Source organism: Crotalus tigris, unplaced genomic scaffold, assembly GCF_016545835.1.
Source record: "Crotalus tigris isolate CLP2741 ecotype Arizona unplaced genomic scaffold, ASM1654583v1 scf7180000018462.226286, whole genome shotgun sequence".
Classification (NCBI taxonomy): domain Eukaryota; kingdom Metazoa; phylum Chordata; class Lepidosauria; order Squamata; family Viperidae; genus Crotalus; species Crotalus tigris.
The window spans coordinates 78,862-104,374 of record NW_024097016.1 but is presented as its reverse complement, the minus strand read 5'-3'; the positions used below and the strand labels follow the sequence as shown (position 1 = coordinate 104,374).

Genomic DNA, 25,513 nt, shown 5'->3' with positions numbered 1-25,513 from the left:
AAAAAAGTCTGGATAGTGGATGTGGCAGTGCCTGGAGACAGCAGAATAGACGAGAAAGAACTGGAGAAAATAACAAAATACAAAAACCTACAAATAGAAATAGAAAGACTGTGGCAAAAGCAAGCAAGGGTAGTACCAATAGTAATAGGTGCCTTGGATGCAATCCCAAAACAACTGGAGCACCACTTGAACACCATTGGCATTGACAAATTTGCTATTAGTCCATTGCAAAAGGCGGCCTTATTAGGAACTGCTTCCATCCTGCGACGATACCTGTAATACCATCAAACATCCACATCTGCCTATCCCAGGTCCTGGGTAAGGACTCGATAGGTAGACAAAATGCCAAATCCAGTCTGAACATCTGGCTGACTCTGCGATGATCAATAATAATAATAATAATGTTGGAAGGGACCTTGGAGGTCTTCTAGTCCAACCCCCTGCTCAAGCAGGAGAATCTATACCATTTCAGGCAAATGGTTGTCCAGTCTCTTCTTAAAAACGTCCAACGTTGGAGCATTCACAACTTCTGGAGGCAGGTTGTTCCACTGATTAATTATTCTAAGTGTCAGGAAATTCCTCCTTAGTTCTAAGTTGCTTCTCTCTCTGATTAGTTTCCACCCATTGCTGCTTGTCCTGCCTTCAGGTGCTTTGGAGAATAGCTTGACTCCCTCTTCTTTGTGGCAGCCCCTGAGATATTGGAAGACTGCTATCATGTCACCCCTTGTCCTTCTCTTCATTAAACTAGGCAATTCCAGCAACCGTTCCTTATATGCTTTGGCCTCCAGTCCCCTGATCATCTTTGTTGCTCTTCTCTGTACTCTTTCTAGAGTCTCAACATCTTTTTTACATTGTGGTGACCAAAAATGGACGCAGTATTCCAAGTGTGGCCTTACCAAGGCATTGTAAAGTGGTATTAACACTTCACGGGATCTTGATTCTATCCCTCTGTTAATGCAGCCCAGCACTGTGTTGGCATTTTTTGCACCTGTGCCTTGTATCAGCTTTTCCATGTGGGAAAAGGGCTTCTGCCAACAATTAATCCCCCCAATGTGATAGGGAAAAGAAGGCCTGGAGGAAGCAGCAGAATTGCAGCCACCAACTGGTTCTGCTTTAACTCCATGGGTTGATCAGACTGGCTGGATGCAGCCAGAGAACAATAAAATTGAAAATTTCAATTGATAAATTGAAAAACAATGATACACATGTGAAATATTATCATAACAATTGTGATATTGCTTCCTTGCTGGCAAAAATCACCACAAATCAGCAGACATCATCAAGCCCATTTCATGTCTTCCCATCTTCCCCACATGGACATCCCTGGCTGAAATCTAAATTCCCCCCCCCCTTTGCTGCTCAGTCCCCAGGGGGAATCTTCCCCCCAATATGGCTGCTGGGGGAGTGAGTTATTGGAAAGAAAACTAAAAACGGGCAAAATATTTTGGCTCTGCCTGCTGTGATGATGCTCTGGAGATGCTTTTGGTTTAGGCAGAAGAAAGATAAGAGGGGTGATGGTTCAAAGAATATGGAAGAAAGCAATGGCAGGAAATAAACAAAAGCTACTTACTGGTTTTGCATTTGTATCACCAGTGAGCATACTCTAAAATGGAAACAAAAGCATACCTTTATAATTATGATACGGCAATGTATCCTATGAGGATTTCTGTGCATCTGGCCTAGACCACTAGAATAGAGTAGAGTATAGAGTAGAGTAGAGTAGAGTAGAGTAGAGTAGAATAGAATAGAATAGAATAGAATAGAATAGAATAGAATAGAATAGAATAGAATCTGGAAGGGACTTTGGAGGTCTTCTAGTACAGCCCCCTGCTCAAGCAGGAGAACCTATACCATCTTTGTTCAAATCAAGAGTGGATCCATGATCAAGTGGCTCTGGGTCTTGCCCCCCAAGGGTCATTCTGATGGTCCATCATTAGTCCTGGGGGGGGGGGAAATTTACCTCCCTCAGTGCAGGCACGCAACTTGGGTGTCCTCCTGGACTCACAGCTAAATTTGGAACAACATCTATCGGCTGTGGCCAGGGGGACCTTTGCCCAGGTTCGCCTGGTGCACCAGTTGCAGCCTTATTTGGACGGGAGGCTCTACTCATGGTTACTCTTGCCCTTGTCACCTCAAGACTGGACTACTGTAATGCGCTCTACATGGGGCTACCCTTGAAGAGCGTTCGGAGGCTGCAGTTGGTTCAGAATGCAGCCGCGAGAGCGATTGGATGCACCAAGGTACACCCACGTGTCACCTATCCTCCGCGAGCTGCACTGGCTTCCTGTGGGTCTCCGGATGCAATTCAAGGTGTTGGTTGTCACCTTTAAAGCCCTTCATGGCTTAGGACCAGGTTACTTAAAGGACCGCATACTGCCGCATAGTTCCCAGAGATCGGTGAGGTCCCACAGATTGGGCCTCCTTCAGGTCCCGTCAGCCAGACAATATCGACTGGCGGGCCCTCGGGGAAGGGCCTTTTCTGTGGTGGCTCCGACGTGGTGGAATCAACTTCCCCCCGAGATTCGAACTACTCCCACCTTGCCGGCCTTCAAGAAAGCTATTAAAACTCTCCTGTTCCGGCAGGCCTGGGGTTGATGTCCCCGGGGGGGCTGGGATTCGATTGGGACATGCTGTGTGAATGTATTCATTTTTAATTGTTATACTTGTTGTTTTAATGTTGTATGCTGCCCTGAGTCCCTAGGGATTGGATGGCATATAAATTTTACTAATAAATAAATAAATAAATAAATGAGGGCCACAGAGGGTATTAATATCAATGGCATGGTTTGAGCAAAGTAGATAAAACCATTCCAAAACTCACTTATCAACTATCTTTCTAGCAACAGAAAATGTGGGTTCAGTTGTGATTGTAAATCAGTACTCTCCTTTAAATATTCACAAGAGTTTATAGTTTCCTGCTGGAATTTTCTCAAATGTCTGGAGATTCTTGGGGCTACTGTGATCATAGCTAAGAAAGGTAACATAGAAGACATAGAAGAAATGAGAGAATTTAACTTTCTATTTACTTACCATCAGTTTAGGCAGTCCTTTGCCATCATTAGCTTTCATGATAATAGGCATTATTTCTTTTCTAAATGGCTATAAGGAAGAAGAAAAACTATTTATAGATTCCTTCATAAGTTGTGCCAGTGCATGATATGAATGGTGTTGCTTGGGCCACTACAGTCCACTAAAATAAACTGTGAGCTCTTGAGGGCCATGGAGGACACTGATGTGAATGAATTTACAACAGCAGAGTAGGTACATAAAGCCACATCAACCTTTGAGGTAAGGAAAGCCATGACAGCGATTCATGGAAAACCACTATAATGTGGTTGGGTATATTAGCAGAATCTTGAAAGCCTATCCAAAACTTCACCACTCCTTTTCAAAGAGAACAAAGTCAAATTAGTTTCCAAACCATATTCTGATAAAATTGTGGAAATATATTTTAGCACAGTGTTTCTCAACCTTGACCATTTTAAGGCATGTGGACTTCAACTCCCAGAATTCTGGGAGTTGAAGTCCACATGCCTTAAAATGGTAAAGGTTGAGAAACACTGTTTTAGCAGAAAATGGTATCTGACAGAAAGACCATTTGAACTCACAACCTACCATTTTGCAGAGAGAGAAAAAAACACAATTAGGGAAAAGTAACTTTGGAGAAACCCTCCCCATTCAAACACGTATCCCTTGGGGACAATGGCAAAATGTAAGTTTCTCCCTTTGCTAATGGGTACCCAGAGACATCATCATTGCAATTTGGGAGTCGGTCTTGTTATAAGGAATATAGTAGGTATTTGAAGTTGTTTTAAAAGGAAACTTAAAACAGGTGAAATGTTTTGGCTGTGCCTATTTGGTTTCTGCTCTGGGGTATCTGAACAGGGGTCTTCCAACTTGGCCCTTTTATGACTTGAACTCCCAGCATGCCTGGCTGAGGAATTCTGGGAGTTGAAGTCCACAAGTCATAAAAGGGCCAAGTTTGAAGATGCCTGGTCTGGAATAACAAAAGGGATGTTTTATTGCATGCAAGAAGATGATTCAAAAACAGGACAGAATATGAACAAGCAGGTACTTACCATTAACACAAAATTATCAACTTGATGTCTACCCACATTCTACAATGGAAACAAAAGTATTACTTTTATTTTGAAAAGATATCACATGTGACTTTTACATGATGTAAAAGGGACGCACATTTTAAAGTTTACTATCAGATGAGTTAATACTGGGGGCACCAGAGTTTAAAAACAAAAGATGCTATGGCAAATGGCATGTGATAAAATGTTCTGGTAGTCCTCTGCTCATGCAAGCTAGATCATCAGGGACTTATTATTATTATTATTATTAATAAAGTTGGAAGGGACAGTCACTTGTCTGAGATGGTATAGGTTCTCCTGCTTGAGAGGGGAGCTGGACTAGAAGACCTCCAAGGTCGCTTCCAACTCCTATTCTATTCTGTTCTGTTCTATTCTATTCATAATAATCATCATAATCATCATAATCATCATAATCATCATAATCAGAAGAAGAAGAAGAAGAAGAAGAAGAAGAAGAAGAAGAAGAAGAAGAAGAAGAAGAAGAAGAAGAAGAAGAAGAAGAAGAAGAAGAAGAAGAAGAAGAAGAAGACGAAGAAGAAGAAGAAGAAGAAGAAGAAGAAGAAGAAGAAGAAGAAGAAGAAGAAGAAGAAGAAGAAGTTGGAAGGGACCTTGGAGGTCATGTAGTCCAACCCCCTGCTCAGGCAGGAAACCCTATACCATTTCAGACAAATGGCTGTCCAGTTTCTTCTTAAAAACTTCCAGTTTTGGTGCATTCGCTGCTTCTGGAGGCAGGTTGTTCCACTGGTTAATTGTTCTAACTGTCAGGAAGTTTCTCCTTAGTTCCAGGTTGCTTCTCTCCTTGATATGCATGGCATGATGCAGTATCATCACAAAAAAGCTGCAATTATCTACCTGCGTCTCAACAGATGACACGAATCCCAACAACTGCAGAATGACAAAATTACACACATGGTACACCTTCCCCCTCTTTTCCAAAGGCACACCCCATGGCTGAGACCTGGTCCCTGACTTTGCTACTCATTCCCAGGGGAAACATCACCCGATTTGGCAGTGGGGAATTTTCTTAAGGGATAAATTATTTCAAAAAGAAAACAGGTGAAATGTTTTGGCCATTCCTGCTCTGTTCATGCTCTGGGAATTCTGTAGATGCTTTTTGGGAGGGGCAGAATCACAAAAGGAAAGTTTCACTCCGTGCAAGAAGAATATCACTCAACAAAACGGCAGAAAATGAAAAAAAAAGAACTACTTACCATTATTTTTTCAATTGCTCTGGCATCCAAAGCATTCTAGAAAGGAAACAAGCACATCAAATTCTATTCTGATAAGAAGACACCCAGGTCTTCTCTATCCCTGCCACCTCTACCATCTGGGATATCATTTATAATAATAATAGTAGTAGTAAAGTTGGAAGGGACCTTAGAGGTCATCTAGTCCAACCCCCTGCTCAGGCAGGAAACCCTACACCATTTTGGACAAGTGGCTGTCCAGTCTCTTCTTAAAAACTTCCAGTGTTGGAGCATTTACTGCTTCTGGAGGCAAGCTGTTCCACTGATTAATTGTTCTCACTGTCAGGAAGTTTCTCCTTAGTTCTAGGTTGCTTCTCTCCTTGATGAGTTTCCACCCGTTGCTTCTTGTCCTGCCTTCAGGTGCTTGGAAAATAGCTTAATTCCCTCTTCTTTATGGCAGCCCCTGAGATATTGGAATACTGCTATCATGTCCCCCCTTGTCCTTCTCTTCGTTAAACTAGACATACCCAATTCTCGCAACCGTTCCTTATATGTTTTAGCCTCCAGTCCCCTAATCATCTTTGTTGCTCTTCTCTGTACTCTTTCTAGAGTCTCAACATCCTTTTTACATCGTGGTGACCAAAACTGGATGCAGTATTCCAACTGTGGCCTTACCAAGGCATTGAAGAGTGGTATTAATACTTGAATTTACATGAATTTACATGAATTGCTTCTTCCCTCCAGTTAGGAAACACACATTTCTTATCACAACAGGGTTCATCTCTAAAACGAAGTTGAATTAACTGTGTTCAGAGGATTCTTTTCCCATTTCTTTCTCTTTTCATTTTTTGTTCAACGATCATGGAATAAAAATATGCATTTAAAAATCCTGGGGTATAATGGTTGCAGCTATGCAGATAAGATGATTGCTTAGAAAAGAGAAGCTTGTCCCCCCCCCCTTGGGGGGACAACATTCTTTTGAGAACATTGTTCTACAGATCCACATTTCATGCGTGAATTTATATTCACATTAGTCATAAACCTATACAGGTAAAGACATCCTTATAATGGGATGTTTGCTTATTCCACTTCAGTTAGGCACCTTCTCTTCTACCTTCTCTGCCTTTTCCTCCTCCAAATAAGTTCAAATGTGAGGTGTACATATACATATACATATAATCATATCAGCATATCAATATAGAATAGAATAGAATAGAATAGAATATTCTCCAAAGCACCCGAAGGCAGGACGAGAAGCAATGGATGGAAACTCATCAAGGAGAGAAGCAACCTAGAACTAAGGAGAAACTTCCTGACAGTGAGAACAATTAACCAGTGGAACAACCTGCCTTCAGAAATGGTGAATGCTCCAACACTGGAAGTTTTTAAGAAGAGATTGGACAGCCATTTGTCTGAAATGGTATAGGGTTTTCTGCCTCAGCACGGGATTGGACTAGATGACCTCCAAGATCCCTTCCAACATCATTACTATTATTATTATTATTATTATTATTATTATTATTATTATTATTAGAATAGAATAGAATAGAATAGAATAGAATAGAATAGAATAGAATAGAATAGAATAGAATAGAATAGAATAGAATGGCACCTCTGAGGTCTTCTAGTCCAGCCCCCTGCTCAAGCAGGAGAACCTAGACCATCTCAGACAAGAGACTGTCCAGCTTCTTCTTAAAATCACCAGTGATGGAGCGCCCACGATTTCTGGAGGCGAGCTGTTCCACTGGTTAGTTGTTTTCACTGTCAGAAAGTTTCTTCTTAATTCCAAGTTGCTTCTCTCCTTGATCAATTTCCAACCATTGTTTCTTGTCCTGCCCTCTGGTGCTTTGGAGAATAATTTGACCCCTCTTCTTTGTGGCAGCCCCTCAAATACTGGAATACTCTATCATGTCCCCCCCCCCATTTCTTCTTTTCTTTAGACTAGCGAAACCCAAATCCTGCAGCCATTCTTCATATGTTTTAGTCTCCAGGCCCTTGATTGTTTTAGTTGCTCTTCTCTGAACTTTTTCCAAAGTCTTAGCATCTTTTTTGTAGGATGGCGACCAAAATTGGTTGCAATATTCCAGGTGTGGGTCTCACTAGGGTTTTATAAAGCAGTATTAATATTTTGTGCAATCTTGATTCTATGCCTCTGTTTATACAACCCAGGATTGTATTAGCTTTTTTGTCTGCAATATATGCAGCCAAAATATGCAATGTATATATGTAAATCGAATATGCAGATTTATGTCTTCACTTCTATTTGCTCTAGTTGATTTTCAGTGTAGCCATGTGAGGAAAGGGGATTATTGAAATTCCACAATAGCATTCCATTCCCTCTTCCAACTGCTACAAGAAAATCAGCTCAAATTCAGAGCATTTTCTGTCAGAAAAAGATTCAATTTTTTTTTGGCTATTCTGAATCCTAAAAGCCTTATTTAGGTACTCCACACACCATCAGTCACTCCCCAAACTTTAGGGATCAGTGGAAGTGTGCAATATTGTTTTAAGAATGCATATCATAGCTTTTGTCATAAAGCAAGATAACTATCCTCCTAAATATATAATTTGGGTAAATCTCAGTGCTTTGTATATAACTACTAAATTTTGGTGGAAGTGGGGTTAAATCTGAAAAGGGCTGCTTGATTGCATACAAAAAAAAGATATTTACAGATATTTAAAGATATTTAGGAAAGGGAGAAAGATGGTCAAAGAATTACTTACGATTATTTCCAACATAAGTTCTTCACTCAGTTCATTCTGCAATGGAAACAAAAGGTATCAGCTCTATTCTCGCAGGAGAACATCTATAACTTTTCCAACCACCTGCCATTTCATATCCCATAAAAATGAATTTCTTCATTCTTCAAGTAGCAAACATACATTATTTATTAAATCAGGAAGTGATTTGAGACCAAAACAAAATTAATTAATTGTGTCAGTGTGGAAAGATACTGGAGAGAGAGAGAGAGAGGGAGGGAGGGAGGGAGGGAGGGAGAGAGAAAGAGAGAAAGAGAGAAAGAGAGAGAGAGAGAAACCAGGGTGAGAATTAATAGTGTTCTGTGACCCCTTGTCCTTTTCTTTCCCTTCAATATTATTTCCACATTAACACAGATACACAAATTCAGTGCAAGCATTTTCAGAAACCCAATAAACCTGTACTGAAGTTTGCATTGAATTTATACATGAACACAAACAACGTTTCAGAGATAAGAGGTCCTTTAATAGACATGAAACTTGGAGGGAAAAAAAAGCTTTGGGAACATGCACTACATGTCTTCATTTCTAGTCATCAATAGTGTCTAAAAATGAGACACAACCCAGCATTCCTGTGACACGAAGAATAGTATCCCAGACTTCCCAAGGGAAAAAAGTTGAACAACAACAACAACAACAACAACAACAACAACAATAATAATAATAATAATAATAATAATAATAATAAAGTTGGAAGGGACCTTGGAGGTCATCTAGTCCAACCCCCTGCTCAGGCAGGAAACCCTACACCATTTCGGACAAATGGCTGTCCAGTCTCTTCTTAAAAACCTCCAGTGTTGGAGCATTCACCACTTCTGGAGGCAGGCTGTTCCACTGATTAATTGTTCTCACTGTCAGGAAGTTTCTCCTTAGTTCTAGGTTGCTTCTCCCCTTGATTAGTTTCCACCCATTGTTTCTTGTCCTGCCTTCAGGTGCTTTGGAAAATAGCTTGATTCCCTCTTCTTTATGGCAGCCCCTGAGATATTGGAATACTGCTATCATGTCCCCATGGAATACTGTTCATGTCCCTGAACAAGGAGATCCTTGTTCAGATGCAAGAAGAATTTAAAGAAAGAGATGGAAGAAGATAAATCAAAGCTACTTACTACCAATTCAGCCAGAGGACCGTGTTTTACAAGTCCCTTCTACAAAGGAAGCAAAAGGGGATCAGTTCTGTTCTGATAAGGTAACTATCAATAACTATGCCATCACAGATAACTTCAATACCATATATTGATTTCATCTATAGCAATGGTGGCAAACCTATGGCATGCGTGCTGAAGGTGGAACTCAGAGCCCTCTCTGTGGGCACGCTTGCCGTTGCCCCAGCCCCACCTCCCCCTCCTCACCAACATCCCCCCCGGTGGAGACTCGCCCCCGGGTGTGGCCCACGCAGAGCAGCGCAGCCAAGAACATGGCAGCCAGGCAGCAAGGACAAGACTGCCCTCGTGCCCCATCACATGCAGTTGGTGCCGCGGGATGCAGGTGGAGGGCATGGTCGCCATGGCACTGCTGGGCCACCTGGATGTGCTGCAGCAGGCCATGGAGGCGGTGAGTGGCCCTGTGGGCGGGGAGGAGCACGAAGTGGGGGTGGAGCAGGGGGCGGAGCGTGGATGGGGTGGGGGTAGGGTGGGGCAGGCGGGGAGGCGGGTTTTCGGCACTCGGTCTGTAAAAGGTTCGCCATCACTGATCTATAGCAAAGCTTTTAGAACAGTTGCGCAATAATGTGTCTTTTAAGAGGAAAAAAAATCACAAAAGCTCTTTGCTCACAATAACAAGACACAGAAGGAATAATTTATAGTTTAAAGTGGGAATTGTTTATATTGTTATTTTTGTTTTTAATTTTTTTGAAATCTTCTTGTATTTGAGTTGAAGTATTTTACGGATTTGGTTATTGGTATAGTTGGATAAGCTTAGTTAGAATTTGTTTGCTTATTTGTAACCCTGTAATCAGATCTGGGAAGTGAGGGGGGGGGTAGGGTTGGGGGGGAGGGAGGGAGGGAGGGATATTATTGTAATAAAATGGAAAATTTGTATAAAACTTTTCAATAAAAAAAAAGACACAGAATGCTATTAAGTAGGCTTTATCACTCCATTTGTACTTAGAAAGGCATAGCTCCTATCTGGAAAATGAAAGATATAGAAGTATATCTTCTTTTAGACCAGTGGTTCTCAACCTGTGGGTCAGGACCCCATTTGGGGTCGAACGACCATTTCACGGGGGTCACCAAACAACGCAGTCCGCCATTTTTTCCCCCTTTTCCTTGGCTGTGCTACTCCCTTTTATTCTATTGGCTTTTGAAAGCCAATAGAATAGACTCTCTTGAATAGAGTCTAATTCTATTGGCTTTCCAAAGCCAATAGGAATTGTCCAGGCTGTCTCTGCCCTGCTGAGCCTGCCAAAAGTCCCATTCTGCAAATGGTGCTGCACCAGTTGAATAGTCCTCGACTTATGACTGGTTGAGTAGTCCTCGACTTACAACCAGTTGGGGGTCGCGACATTAAAAAGGTTGAGAACCACTGTTTTAGACCTTTTTCCTAAGCCCCAGGGAAGATCTGTAAAGCCAGACTCTTTCAACTTCCGACAATAGTCAAAGCTTTCCCGTCCTTTAAATGTCCCCATGAGCTTATAGCTTCCTGCTGCGATTATTATGGAAATATCTGGAGCTCCTTTGGGGTGGAGTGAGGCTCAAGGGGACTGCTGTGGTCACATCGAAGAAGGATAACATAGAAGACATAGATGAAATGAGAAAACGTAAGTGCATATCGACTTACCATCAATTTATATATCAGTTTATCGCCATGTGGTATTTCCTTAAGAGCATTTAACATCTTCTCCATGAGGTCCTTCAAGGAAGGAGAAAAACCATTATCCTCTTTTATGGATTCCTTCATAAATAGGCTTTGCCAGAGCATGATATTGTAGTGGAAAAACCACGATACTTACATCAGAAGACAAGACCACAAAGGGTTGGAGAAAACAGGTTTATTTGCGCAAAATGGTTCAGAGCATTCTCATGACAAATTCTGAACCCCGGGCTACTCCCAGGGCGTTATTCTTATACAGCTGGTCACCCACGCTTTGCACTCAGGATGACTCTTATATACCTTGGACACACTAAAACGGAGAAGTTTATATCTTAATAATAATAATAGTAGTAAAGTTGGAAGGGATCTTGGAGGTCATCTAGTCCAACCCCCTGCTCAGGCAGGAAACCCTACACCATTTCGGACAAATGTCTGTCCAGTCTCTTCTTAAAAACTTCCAGTGTTGGAGCATTTACTGCTTCTGGAGGCAAGCTGTTCCACTGATTAATTGTTCTCACTGTCAGGAAGTTTCTCCTTAGTTCTAGGTTGCTTCTCTCCTTGATTAGTTTCACCCATTGCTTCTTGTCCTGCCTTCAGGTGCTTTGGAAAATAGCTTAATTCCCTCTTCTTTATGGCAGCCCCTGAGATATTGGAATACTGCTATCATGTCCCCCCTTGTCCCTCTCTTCGTTAAACTAGACATACCCAATTCTAGCAACCGTTCCTTATATGTTTTAGCCTCCAGTCCCCTAATCATCTTTGTTGCTCTTCTCTGTACTCTTTCTAGAGTCTCAACATCTTTTTTACATCTTGAGACCACACACTAGAAAAAAGAGAAGTTCACACAAATGACTATCTTACCACACCGCCCTACACGGGTAATACCTTACACCATTTGTGACTTTCAGTTGACACTTCTTGTAAAATGTTTTCTTCATAGAATTAGCACACAGGTTATTTCATTTAGCCAGGCCCTAATATGACTTAAAGCTTAATATTATTTGAATAATAATATTACATCACATCACTCCTGTTAATTAAAATATATTTCTTATGATATTTCCCATCTGTCACAACATGAGCATCTAGGTGGGTCTTGCCTGGGTCACTGCAGTGCATCAAAATAAACTGGTAGGTCTTTGAGGGCCATGGGGGATATTGATGGGAATGGTCTCATGTCACTAGAGAAGGCACGTAAAGCCACATCAACCCTTTGAGGTAGGTTCTGGGGGGAGGAGTTGAAACAAGTTATGTCCAGGATACGAGGGGTCTGTAGATATTTTCTCAGCCCTCCTTCTGACCTGTGCAATAGAGAGGTCTTCTATGGAAGGCAGGCTGGTTGCAACTGTTGTTTCTGGAGTCCTAATTATCTGTTGGAGTCTATACCTGTTGCTGTTTGGTTTTTGCATCAGTTATAGAAGTACAAATGACAAACTCAATCATTCCTTTGTAAAACTGTGTCAACAGCTCCTGGGACTGTCTGAACTTCCCTGATTCCGGGAGAATATTCTTTGTTGTACCTTTTTTAATGATGGTTCTAATGTTAAGCATCCATTTCAAGTCCTAGGAGATTAGTGAACCCCAAAACTTGAAGGACTCTATTGCTGATTCTGTGCTGTCGAATATAGCAAGAGGTGTTAAAATAGAAGGGCTCCTCCAAAAATCCACTCTCATCTCTACTCAAATGACATGACATGATCTCACAAAGAAGCTAAATTACCTTCTTATGTCCCAACAGCTGCAGGATGGCATCACCACACCTAAATCTTTGCTTGACCCCCTGCCCGCAGAGAAACCCATGGCACTTTCTTTGTTACTCAGTCATCAAGGGGCTCTTTACACCGGGAGTCCCCAACATCTTCAGCTTATCCACCCCTTCATGAAGTTTCAAATTGTTGTAATAATAATAATAATAATAATAATAATAATAATAATAATAATAGAATTCAAACAGACAAGCACTTGCAACATAACACCCCAGACTTAACAATTGTCGATAAGAAAGACAAAAAAAGTCTGGATAGTGGATGTGGCAGTGCCTGGAGATAGCAGAATAGAAGAGAAAGAACTGGAGAAGATAACAAAATACAAAGACCTACAAATAGAAATAGAAAGACTGTGGCAAAAGCAAGCAAGGGTAGTACCAATAGTCATAGGCTCCTTGGGTGCAATCCCAAAACAACTGGAGCACCACTTGAACACCATTGGCATTGACAAATTCGCTATTAGTCAATTGCAAAAGGCAGCCTTACTAGGAACTGCTTCCATCCTGCGACGATATCTGTAATACCATCAAACATCCACATCTGCCTATCCCAGGTCCTGGGTAAGGACTCGATAGGTAGACAAAATGCCAAATCCAGTCTGAACATCTGGCTGACCGTGCGATGATCAATAATAATAATAAAGTTGGAAGGGACCTTGGAGGTCATCGAGTCCAACCCCCTGCTCAGGCAGGAAACCCTACACCATTTCAGACAATGGCTGTCCAGTCTCTTCTTAAAAATTTCCACTGTTGGAGCATTCACCGCTTCTGGAGGCAGGTGGTTCCACTGGTTAATTGTTCTAACTGTCAGGAAGTTTCTCCTTAGTTCTAGGTTGCTTCTCTCCTTGATTAGTTTCCATCCGTTCTTTCTTGTCCTGCCTTCAGGTGCTTTGGAGAATAGCTTGATTCCCTCTTCTTTGGGGCAGCCCCTGAGATAATGGAAGGCTGCTATCATGTCCCCCCTCGTCCTTCTCTTCGTTAAACTAGACATACCCAATTCCAGCAACCGCTCCTCATATGTTTTAGCCTCCAGTCTCCTAATCATCTTTGTTGCTCTTCTCTGTACTCCTTCTAGAGTCTCAGCATCTTCATTGAGCCCAAACATTTATTAAATGTAAATAATTTAATCAATATCTAAGGTAGTCCTTGCATTACAACCATTTTTTGAATACCATTACAATGGCGCTGAATGAGAGGAATGTACAGTGGCTCCTTGGAGTTCCTCAAAGGATCCCTGCAGTTATGTCACTGTGATTTCTGATGTTCTCTACTAACTTCCCACAAGCAAATTCAGTGGGGAAGCTGGTAGGAAATCAAAAGTTGCAATCACACAAGGTACTTCTTTAATGACCTATCCTTATACAAAGAACAGAAGCAAAATTGGTGGAATTGTTGTTCCTAAGGAACATGATCATGTGACCTCATGATTTCTGACCGTGTTGCTTAGCAACAGAATTCCTGGTCCCAATTCCTGTCTATCTGTACTTTAAGTAATAGTACTATGAATAACAACAACAATAGTTGATAATCCCATCGACCCTCCCTGCCTTCAGGGCAGTGCTTCTCAACCTGTGGGTCGGGACCCCATTTGGGGTCGAACGACCATTTCACGGGGGTCGCCAAACAACGCAGTCTGCCATTTTTTCCCCCTTTTCCTCAGCTGTGCTACTCCCTTTTATTCTATTGGCTTTTGAAAGCCAATAGAATAGACTGTCTTGAATAGAGTCTAATTCTATTGGCTTTCCAAAGCCAATAGGAATTGTCCAAGCTGTCTCTGCCCTGCTGAGCCCGCCAAAAGTCCCATTCTGCAAACGGTGCTGCACCAGTTGAGTAGTTCTCGACTTACGACCGGTTGAGTAGTCCTCGACTTATGACCGGTTGGGGGTCGCGGCATTAAAAAGGTTGAGAACCACTGCTTTAGGGCATCTGGTTTTATAATAGGGCAGGTGGTGGGTGCATTTTAAGAGGTGTCTCAAGGACCTTTATCAAAACTGGCCCAGGATTTTAACCTTGCCTTCTTTCTTGATGCTCTGGGGACAATGGTAATGGTTTCTGGGTTGGGAGCAGACTCACAAGAAGGGAACTTCATTACATGCAAGGAGAATATTTCACAAGGAAAGAACAGGATAAGCAAAGAGGTACTCACCACAAAATCAGCCATTTCACAATGTCTTTCTATACATTCCTGAAAAGAAAATAAAAGCTATGATTTTTATTCTGACATGACATCACATATGACTTCTCTAACCCGGTTTCTGCTGCATAAATGGGCACCATATGAATCTTTGAAACAAACAAACAAAAATAGCCACATCATTACTACCACCTTTGATATCATTCATGTGAATTGCTTCATTCTACAGATGAGATACTAACATTTCAGAACAGATTTTGATACGGCAAAAAAAAAGGCACACATGGATGAGTTGTGTTGTGAAATATTTTGTTCTGATTTCTTTTCAATATTCTTCCACTGTCACACAACCCAAATCTGCCGGAGAATCCAGTGGAATAATGCTTGTATTAAATTACTATTTGAAAAGATAAGATGCTTGCTGGCAAATGAAGGCTGTGGATTTCTAGCTGTTTTGGAATCTGGCATTAAATCTCTACATTGCATATATGTAGTCCTTCACTTACGACAGGTCACTGTGTGTCTGTGCAAAGTTACAACAAACCTCCCTAAGGGTACTTACAAATTCCAACAGCCAGACCCTTCTCCATTGCTGTCATGTCTCTGCATGTTGAGCACTTGGCAACTGGCCCACATTTATAGCTGTGTGTAGTGTCTTGTGGTCGTATGATAGCGTTTTACAATAGTTTTGCTGAAAATGCATTCCGTTTTAAAAAAAAAAAGTCCAGAGCTTAATGCGTGTCCCATTTCTTAACCACCACCACAAAAATAGTCATAAAAACAGATTGGTCATATGGGTGACTCAATTTATATCTGTCACAAGTTATGCCTATGATAGGCAGTCTCCATTGTGGTCATAAGACATAAGTCAAGGGTTACCTGTATATGATCCTAGACAGTGTTTCTCAACCTTGACAATTTTAAGGCATATGGACTTCAACTCCCAGAATTCCACAGCCAGCATTGCTGGCTGTGGAATTCTGGGAGTTGAAGTCCACATGCCTTAAAATTGTCAAGGTTGAGAAACACTGTCCTAGAACAAGATAATAACATAGTAGCTGCATTATCACAGGTTCCTAAACTTGAATAGTTTTAATCTTGCTTAGATTTTTTTATGCTTTACTATATTATGGAAATGGAGATTATTTGATCACTTTAGTATTTAATATATTATGCAAATTCCAGAAATGCAGATGTATTTGTAGCCAAAATAAGGGAGTGTGGACTAAGTAACCCAGAGAAAGATTCTCAGGAAAATATTGGAATGTGCAGAGATGGACAGATTAACTGTGAGATTGAAAGATAAAGAAGATACAGACTACTATCAAATTTGGAATTTATTTTATTCTTGGTTAGAGAAGAGAACGAAGGATTAGGAATTGAACATGTATTAGCATAGCATTTCCAGACAACTTGTTGATTGGAAAAATTAACATATGTTGATGAAAAAAAAATTAATAAAATTTTTTATTAAAAAAAGAGAAAGATTTAGGCTTCATTAAAAAAAAATTGGATCATTTGAAAAATTCCTCTTTTTCCTTTCCATAACGTTTCCTGATAAAACAGACCCTGGACAAGGAGATGAAGAAATACATCACTTGATCAACAAAACTGCATTAGGACCACACTGATGAGTTACACCAAAAAGGGACAGAAATTACAGGGGGAAAAAAATTGTCCAGGACGATGTTCCCCAGAGCAAAACATCCTTGGGAACAGCTCTGAAAAATCCTTGTCCACACATACAACTACATGAAGTAGGTTTGGGGTCAGTGTTGTTCTAACACAGGGATGCTTCATTGCAGGCAAGACGTTTATTATTCAAAACAAAAGGATGAAGTTCAAGAAAGAACTACTTACCATTAATTTGTCAAGATCGTAGTCATCCATAGCATTCTAAAGGGGAAACAAGCAAGTTAAATTGTATTCTGACATGAAAACACCCAGGACCTCTCTATTCCTGCCATCGCTACCATCTTAGATATCATTTACCTGAATTGTTGCTTTCCTCCACTTAGGAAACACACCTTTCTTATTATAACAGAGAGGGGTAGAATTAAAAAGCAAATTTGAATTAACAGTATTCTGAAGCTATTTCCCCTTATTCTTTCTCTTTTCAATGTTTTCTTTCGCATTCAATGAAGTATAGTATGCATTGAGAAACCTGAGGTAGAATAGAATAGAGCTGGAAGGGACCTTGGAGGTCTTGTAGTCCAGCCCCCCACTCAAGCAGGAGAACTTATACCATCTCAGACAAGTGACTGTCTAGCCTCTTTTTAAAAATGTCCAGTGATGGAGCGCCCACGATTTCTGAAGGCAAGGAGTTCCACTGGTTTATTGTCCTCACTGTTAGGAACTTTCTCCTTAATTCCAGGTTGCTTCTCTCTTTGGTCAGTTTCCAACCATTGTTTCTTGTCCTGCCCTCTTGTACTTTGGAGAATAATTTGATAATCCTATTCTATTCTATTCTATTCTATTCTATTCTATTCTATTCTATTCTATTCTATTCTATTCTATTCCATTCCATTCCATTCCACTCTACTCTACTCTACTCTACTCTACTCTACTCTACTCTACTCTACTCTACTCTACTCTTCTATTCTATTCTATTCTATTCTATTCTATTCTATTCTATTATCACAGCTTTCCTAAAAAAAACAAAACAAAGTACCTATCTTTCTAAATACTGTATATAATCTTAATATAGGTCAGTACTTCGTATATATCTGCTAAATTTTGGTGGGGTAGAATCCCAAAAGGGCTTGCTTGATATCATGCAAGAAAGCTATTTCACATGGAAAAGAAAGAAGATGATCAAAGAGCTACTTACCATTAGTTTTTTTAGACCTTCCTCACCAATTGCATTCTGCAATGGAAACAAAGGGTATCATCTCTCTTCTCACATGAGAACATATAAGTTATCTCCAACCCTGGTGTCTCTGCCATCTCATATATGATAAAAATGAATTCCTTCCTTCTTCTAATAGGAAAGGATCAGTCCTTTAACACATTTTTTGGGAGTAAAATATTTCTTTATGGGTTTGCAAAAATGGCTCAATAAAATAATCTCTGGAAAAAGGAAGGGGGGAAATCCATTTTACCAGAAAAATTGCATCTGATGCAGGAATATGTGATGAGTCTCAACCTTCAGGGCTAGAAACTACCTCAAATGCCTGAGTCTGTTCATCTATAAACTTCAATTGAGTCAAACTGGCGACCATTCTTGAACCAAAGTAATTCCAATAGGGCAGGAGTAGGCAACCTTGGCTCTTTTATGACTGGTGGACTTCAACTCCCAGAATTCCTCAGCCAGCCACGCTGAGGGGAAAGGGAGAGGTTTCCAAGCTGAGCCTTACTGGCTGAGGAATTCTGGGAGTTGAAGTCCACGAGTCATAAAGGAGCCAAGGTTGCCTATCCCTGCAATTGGGTAACATACATGGTGCTGGGATCCCTGGCTTCCAAAAAAACAAAATTTGGGAAAGCTGCAGACTACACTTCCCAGAAATCCATAGGTTGCGTGGCGCAAGGGAAGATGACCTCTTTCCTGCCTTCCCTTGTGCCCAAACAGCTGGCAGCAAGACTGACAGGTTAGAGGCCATTGGCTATTTTGTAACCAAGCCCAGAATTTGAAATCTCTTAATGGTGATGGCTGGTGAAGGAAGATGAGGTACCTGCCAGTGAGGTGGGGCTGACGGGGGGCACTGGCTGAAGTGGGACTGGTTAGTGGGCACTAACAGCCAGTGGGGGGATTATCTGCCTACCTGGAAGAAGGGGACGTTTATGGGCATGCCAGAATATGGCACAAGTTGCAGTTTTCCTTGTGGCCTGTGGTTCCTTTCTGATATTTTTTTTCTGAAATGAGCAGTTAAGCAGGGAAGCGAAGGTGTAAGTTTAATTTCCAAAATGAAAGAGCTCAAATTCATGGCAGCATCTATGAACTGGTGTTTATTGAGTTTGGGTGGAAATAAGAATCCATATCTTGATGATGGTTGCTTTTTACCCTCCAAGAAATTTGCTAATCAAGGACTGAAGTGACCCAAGAAAAGAACACAAGTTTAGAGCACAATGAACTACTTACTATAACTTTCTCCATCATTTCACTGCCATTTTCCTACAAGGGAAATGAAGGGTATCAGTCCGATGGTCTCATGATAACATATATGACTTCTCCAACTGTCTCATCACTAGATCCCAGCACATATAAATGGCTGCATTGTCCAAACAGGAATCACATATTTCTTGCTACAAGAGGGGGTGACAAGGCCAAAACACTCAGACATGAATTAATGATGTTCTGAGACCTGTTTATCTTTCCTTTCTCTTTTCAATATTCTTCCACATTCACACAAGCACAATATGCATAAAGAAACCTGAGACTTCAGGACATCCAGGACCTCTCATGTTCTCACTGGCAACTTAGATATCCTATCCATGAACTGCTATTTCTCTCCAGTTAGGAAACACATATTTGTTATCATAAATGGGAACGCTAGGACCAAAAAAACAAATCTGAATTAACCGTGTTCTGAGATTTTATTTGGTTTTCTTCACTTCTTTTTAATTTACTTTATTTATTTATTCTACCCTGCTCTATGGAGTAGAGAGCTGGTCTCTGACAGAAGGCCACCTGAAGAGACTAGAAGCATTTGAAATGTGGATTTACAGCCGACTGTTACGTATAAGCTGGGTTGACAAGATCAGAAATGAGAAGGTGATAAGCTGCCTGGGAAAGCCAAGGGAAATCATCAAAACAATTAAAAAATGTATTAGAGACATCTAATACTGATATATCCATTGTGATTTAATGCTGACCAGAACAGATAATAATACTAATACTACGAAGAAGAAGAAGAAGAAGAAGAAGAAGAAGAAGAAGAAGAAGAAGAAGAAGAAGAAGAAGAAGAAGAAGAAGAAGAAGAAGAAGAAGAAGAAGAAGAAGAAGAAGAAGAAGAAGAAGAAGAAGAAGAAGAAGAAGAAGAAGAAGAAGAAGAAGAAGAAGAAGAAGAAGAAGAAGAAGAAGAAGAAGAAGAAGAAACAGTGGACCACCTGGTAAGCTGCTGCAAGAAGATTGCACAGACTGCGGCATGACAAAGTAGCAACAATGGTGCATTGGAAGATCTGCAAGAAATATCATTTGCCTGTAAGCAAGAATTGGTGGGATCATAAAATAGAGAAAGTCATAGAAAATGATAAAATTAAACTGCTCTGGGACTTCAGAATTCAAACAGACAAGCACCTGCAACATAACACCCCAGACTTAACAATTGTCGATAAGAAAGACAAAAAAGTCTGGATAGTGGATGTGGCAGTGCCTGGAGACAGCAGAATAGACGAGAAAGAACTGGAGAAGATAACAAAATACAAAAACCTACAAATAGAAATAGAAAGACTGTGGCAAAAGCAAGGAAGGGTAGTACCAGTAGTAATAGGCGCGTTGGGTGCAATCCCAAAACAACTGGAGCACCACTTGAACACCATTGACATTGACAAATTTGCCATTAGTCAATTGCAAAAGGTGGCCTTACTAGGAACTGCTTCCATCTTGCGACGATATCTGTAATACCATCAAACATCCACATCTGCCTATCCCAGGTCCTTGGTAAGGACTCAATAGGTAGACAAAATGCCAGATCCAGTCTGAACATCTGGCTGACTGTGCGATGATCGATAATAATAATAATAGTAGTAGTAGTAGTAGTAAAGTTGGAAGGGACCTTGGAGGTCATCTAGTCCAACCCCCTGCTCAGGCAGGTAACCCTACACCATTTCGGACAGATGGCTGTCCAGTCTCTTCTTAAAGACTTCCAGTGTTGGAGCATTCACCGCTTCTGGAGGCAGGTTGTTCCACTGGTTAATTATTCTCACAGGGATATTTCTATCCCTGCCTGAATCAAGTGAGATCGATACACAGCTCAGAAACCCAACACTGATTTGGATTTGGATCTGGATCTGGCACTGGAACTAAACTTAGTTAGGCAATCACTAGTGCCTAATAAATGGAGCATGTGTGCATGCGCTTGCCTGATGCTCACGCAAGTTTCAGCGGGCCAGTTCTGACAGCTCAAGGCCCAGTAGTGGGGACAAGCATGGGGACAAGCTCAAAAAGATGCTAACTTGTTTCATCTGCAGGCACCCCATTTGAAAAGCAATTGCAATCCACAAAATTTAGACTTACCTGCTGTGCAGAAAGCATAAAAGTCAAAGCAAAGGTTAAAAGGAGATGCATCTCATTTGCTGCTCTTCAACTGTTCTGGTTCTTCCTGTTCTTCTAAGTGACTTTATTTAGTAGCACTGACACATTTTGATACCTTAATCCTTAGGCCTCGTTGCCCAAACACAATGCCTCTATTGCTACTTTATTTACAATGAAATCTTAAGGCTTCATTGCATCATGCACAGTTCCATCATCTATGTTCAAGCTGAAGCTAAAACAGCAGAGTGTCTCTATCCACTGTGAAGTGCTAACACCATACAGATAACACACCTTCCTTTAATTTTTCCATACAACATTGGGCTAAGAGTGTGATTGACTCAAATGTGGAAACTACTTGGCGGAAAGTGCCCCATCAAGCAAGTGCTTGCTTGCTTTGAGATGCCTCCAATATAATGTGCTAATTTCACTTGGCTGCTGAGTCCAATAAGTACCAAAATGGGGTGCAAAAATTGGTCCCATCAGCTTTGGAGATAACTCTAGGGTCAAGAGGTCTCCAGACCTCATTTTTCCAGCCTTGTTTTCAGGAGTTAAAGAATGCATTTAATAATTAAATAAAGTAGCCCACTGTGACTTAGACAGAGGAGGGCAACCAACTAAGCATGGTTCAGCATGAATGGGCAGCTGTTCACTGGGCCTAAATCAGAGGAAGTGAGCCCTGTAATTTGTGCTTGTCTGAACCTGTGACTTGAAGTGCCTTCAGTTCACTTCAAAATGATTAAATTGTTGTCCCCAATTCAGGTCTGAGCCTGGTGCTGAGGCCAATAAAGAACACCAGACACGAGGTGTAGATTTTGTTGTCTTTTATTAAAGCGCTCCAAGAAAAGGGATCCTGGCCAAAATTCCAAGGAACCTCGAACCACAGAATTAATAAAGTTTTATACATTTTCTCTGAAGTAGAAGGCGGGATAAGGTGGGATATATAAGAAATATCATCTAATAAACATTTCAATAATAATCTAACAATTATTCTATTGGTCTCTAGCGTTCCCTATTCCTAAGCCTTGGCTAATGAATGCTTCAGGAGTTATCTAATACACATTCTATTTCCTCCAGGCCATCTCTATTCCTAGCTTCTAGCTCAGCGGTTCTCAACCTGTGGTTGGGACCCCATTTGGGGTCGAACGACCATTTCACGGGGGTCGCCAAACAATGCAGTCCGCCATTTTTTCCCCCCTTTTCCTTAGCTGTGCTATTCCCTTTTATTCTATTGGCTTTTGGAAGCCAATAGAATAGACTCTCTTGAATAGAGTCTAATTCTATTGGCTTTCAAAAGCCAATAGGAATTGTCCAGGCTGTCTCTGCCCTGCTGAGCCCGCCAAAAGTCCCATTCTGCAAACGGTGCTGCAAGTTGTCTGCAGCGAAGGCGAGCTGTCTGGAACTTTCCACCCCTTCCTGCTGAGCAACTACTAAAAATGTAAGTAAAAGAGGCCAGGGGTGGGAGGTGGGAGGCCGGCGGGTGCAGGGAGGGTTGCTGGTGCGTGTGGGGCCCGGCAGGTGCCTTACCTCCCTTGGGCTGGGCCAGCTGGTGGCCCAGCCGGTGGTCGGCCTGCGCCGTAGCTGCCCTTTGCCAGCTATGCCTCGGCCGGTGCAGGGGGCGGCACCACGCATGCACAGCACTCCCTGGCAGGGAAAGTCCTTGACTTACGACCGTTTGGGTAGTCCTTGACTTACGACCGGTTGGGTAGTCCTCAACTTACAACCAGTTGGGGTTGCGGCATTAAAAAGGTTGAGAACCACTGTTCTAGCTGAGCTTGCAAGATGCCTAAGTCTTTTGTTACTTTTATCAGCTTTTTGACCACACAGAATTGTTACACGCTTTACACGTGCATATCCCCTGTGAATAAGCATTCTTTGTTCTTCCAAACAACCTCCCCACTTACAGCCTTCCTGGTCTCCTTTCAAGTGTATGCCATAATCTTGCTTTGTTTTGACAGACAGCCCATCAAAATCTTCTATAAACCAAACCAAAAACACAAAGAAAAATAATCATTGTGCAACCAGCAAAATATTACAATATCTTTGGCCCCACTCACTACCCGGTCCCAATGTTTGGGGGGCACCATGCAAATCTTCATTGCCTGACAAAAGATCAAGGGGTTTAGTGCTTTGTGGGATCAGGAAGAGTTTTTTTTCCATGTTTTATTCGCTTCTTATATTATTATACTTTTATTCATTAGACATGAACCTCAGTCCACTGAACATTCAAATTGGCTGGCGCTGATGGTTGACACGGGTTGCTACCAGCATCCTAGGTGTCAACCAGGTATCTCCTTAAAATATAAGATGTTCTAAGTAGCGCAGGTTTTTTTTCTGTAACATTATTTTGTAACATTATTGCAGGAAGCTGCAGTTTCTTGATGTATTTTGCAAAGTTTTTGGACATAGTTCCCAGTGCCCCGATGACAATGGGTATCACTGTTACACGTTTCATCCATAATCGCGCAGTTTCGATGGCTCGGTTGCGATATTTCATAATTTTTTCCAGTTCTTTTTTTTTTCAACTCTGGCATCTCCTGGTACAGTGATATCAATCAGCTGTACACTTCGGTTCTCTACAGCTATGATATCTGGCATGTTGTGTTCCAAATGGCGATCTGTCTGTATTCAGAACTCCCACAAGATCTTCACCCTCTCATTCTCAACAACTTTTTCCACACTATGTTCCCTTTTGGGACACAGGCAAGTCGTATTTTTTTACACAATGCCCAGTGGATTAATTTAGCAACTCGGTCATGTCTAGCTTTGTAATTAATTTGCACGATTTTGCTGCACTCACAGATTAGATGTGAAACAGTTTCAACTTTGTCATTGAAAAGTCGGCAATTTGGATTGTCAGTGGATTGTTGTATCTTTGCTTTCATGGCATTAGTTTGTAGTGCTTGTTCTTGAGCAGCCAGTATTAAGCTTTCCATTTCTTTCTTTCTTCTTATATTATTATTGTTGTTGTTGTTGTTGTTGTTGTTGCTGCTGCTGCTGCTGCTATTATTATTATTGTTATGCTGTTGGTTTCATTGTTGGGGGTCAGGTGGTGTGTAAATTAGATAAATTACATTTAAAATATAATATTACCCATTGAGGGCTTCAACCCCCGTTCCCATTTAATTGATATAAAGTTCAGTGGCCAAGGCATGGCTCTCGCATGTGCTGAAAACATGACAAAATACATCCAAAGACATCTATAATCCAGGATGACTGTTTTTTTTTCTCCTTCTTGCAGAATTCACGTGGCATCAAGAGTGGTGGTACATTGCCAAGTAAACAGGGGGTAAGTCAATATTCATTTGATGTCACTGATTTTCTTGATGTCTGTTGGATGTCACTCATTTCCTTGTGCACATAACCACAGCCCACCTTTTGAGACTGACTCCCCTAAAGCATCTCCAGATATTGGAGGAGCAATGCCAGTAGAAATTTAAATGTTGTTAGGAATGTGTAAAATATGCATTTCAGAGAACCATGGAGAAGCTAGACAGAGGGTTGGGTTCCTGTTCTATGCCCAGGAAACGGAAAGCATGAGAGAGCACATTAGGTTGATTCCTGCCTTGTTCACTAGAGTAAGGGTCTTCAGCATCCAGTCCATGGACTAACATTGGGTCATGGCATGCCAGAAACTTGGCCATGCAAATAAGTAAAGCCCTGTGGGGGAAAATGCGTGCCTTTTGATATCCTTTGTCCCAGTGAAGCAGCCAGAAGGTCATCCCCTTTTGACTTAATGCCTCACCTACTTAAATAGATAATAAGCTTAAGTTCCTTCCTATCTCTTCCTGTCTTTGTCAGTTCTTTCTCCTTTTGATGTACTGCAGTGGTTCGCAACCTTTTTAATGCCGCGACCCCCAACCGGTCGTAAGTCGTGGACTACTCAACCGGTCGTAAGTCGAGGACTACTCAACTGGTGCAGCACCGTTTGCAGAATGGGACTTTTAGCGGGCTCAGCAGGGCAGAGACAGCCTGGACAATTCCTATTGGCTTTTGAAAGACAATCGAATTAGACTCTATTCAAGACAGTCTATTCTATTGGCTTTCAAAAGCCAATAGAATAAAAGGGAGTAGCACAGCTAAGGGAAAGGGGGGGGGAAATGGCGGATTGCGTTGTTTGGCGACCCCCGTGAAATGGTCGTTCGACCCCAAATGGGGTCCCGACCCACAGGTTGAGAACCACTGATCTACTGTATTTGTTCTTACCTGGTCTAGTAATGTGTTACTAGAAAATAGTTGCTTATATGAAGGAATTTTCCAATGAAGAAACTTTATGTCCGCATCTAATGGTTAAACTTATGAATGTGAAATGTCAGCATTTAATGGTAAAGCCTATGTATGTAACAAGTATATAAGAAGCAATAAACTCAAAGTTTGTCAAGATGTGTCCTACAGCTTCAAACCTCTGCTCAAGAGATGCCTGTGTCTTTTTCTTAGCATCTTACAAAGCCCCGTCCATGGGATGCAGGCAGCACATGAAACTATGCCCCCTCTGGTCCATGGAAAAAAACTCTCTCTATGGAACCGGTCCCTGGTGCCCAAAAGGTTGGGGGGGCATTGCACTGGAGGATC

At 41.4% G+C, this 25,513-nt stretch overlaps 1 protein-coding gene across 2 annotated transcripts in view; it reads right to left on the bottom strand.

Annotated features, from left to right (window-relative positions):
* Positions 1-21,024, bottom strand: part of LOC120312224 (galectin-4-like) — a 39,386-nt gene extending 18,362 nt beyond the window's left edge. For both annotated transcript variants that reach the window (XM_039352628.1, XM_039352629.1), the window contains exons 1-12: positions 20,927-21,024; positions 18,830-18,862; positions 17,582-17,617; positions 16,612-16,647; positions 14,764-14,802; positions 10,820-10,891; positions 9,151-9,189; positions 8,012-8,047; positions 5,312-5,347; positions 4,080-4,118; positions 3,031-3,099; positions 1,571-1,603 (exon numbers count right to left, since the gene is read on the bottom strand). In XM_039352628.1, the coding sequence (XP_039208562.1) occupies positions 1,571-1,603; positions 3,031-3,099; positions 4,080-4,118; positions 5,312-5,347; positions 8,012-8,047; positions 9,151-9,189; positions 10,820-10,891; positions 14,764-14,802; positions 16,612-16,647; positions 17,582-17,617; positions 18,830-18,862; positions 20,927-20,977 (519 nt within the window). In that variant the 5' untranslated portion in view covers positions 20,978-21,024. The remainder of the gene's footprint in view (positions 1-1,570; positions 1,604-3,030; positions 3,100-4,079; positions 4,119-5,311; positions 5,348-8,011; positions 8,048-9,150; positions 9,190-10,819; positions 10,892-14,763; positions 14,803-16,611; positions 16,648-17,581; positions 17,618-18,829; positions 18,863-20,926) is intronic.
* Between the last annotated feature and the right edge of the window lie 4,489 nt (positions 21,025-25,513).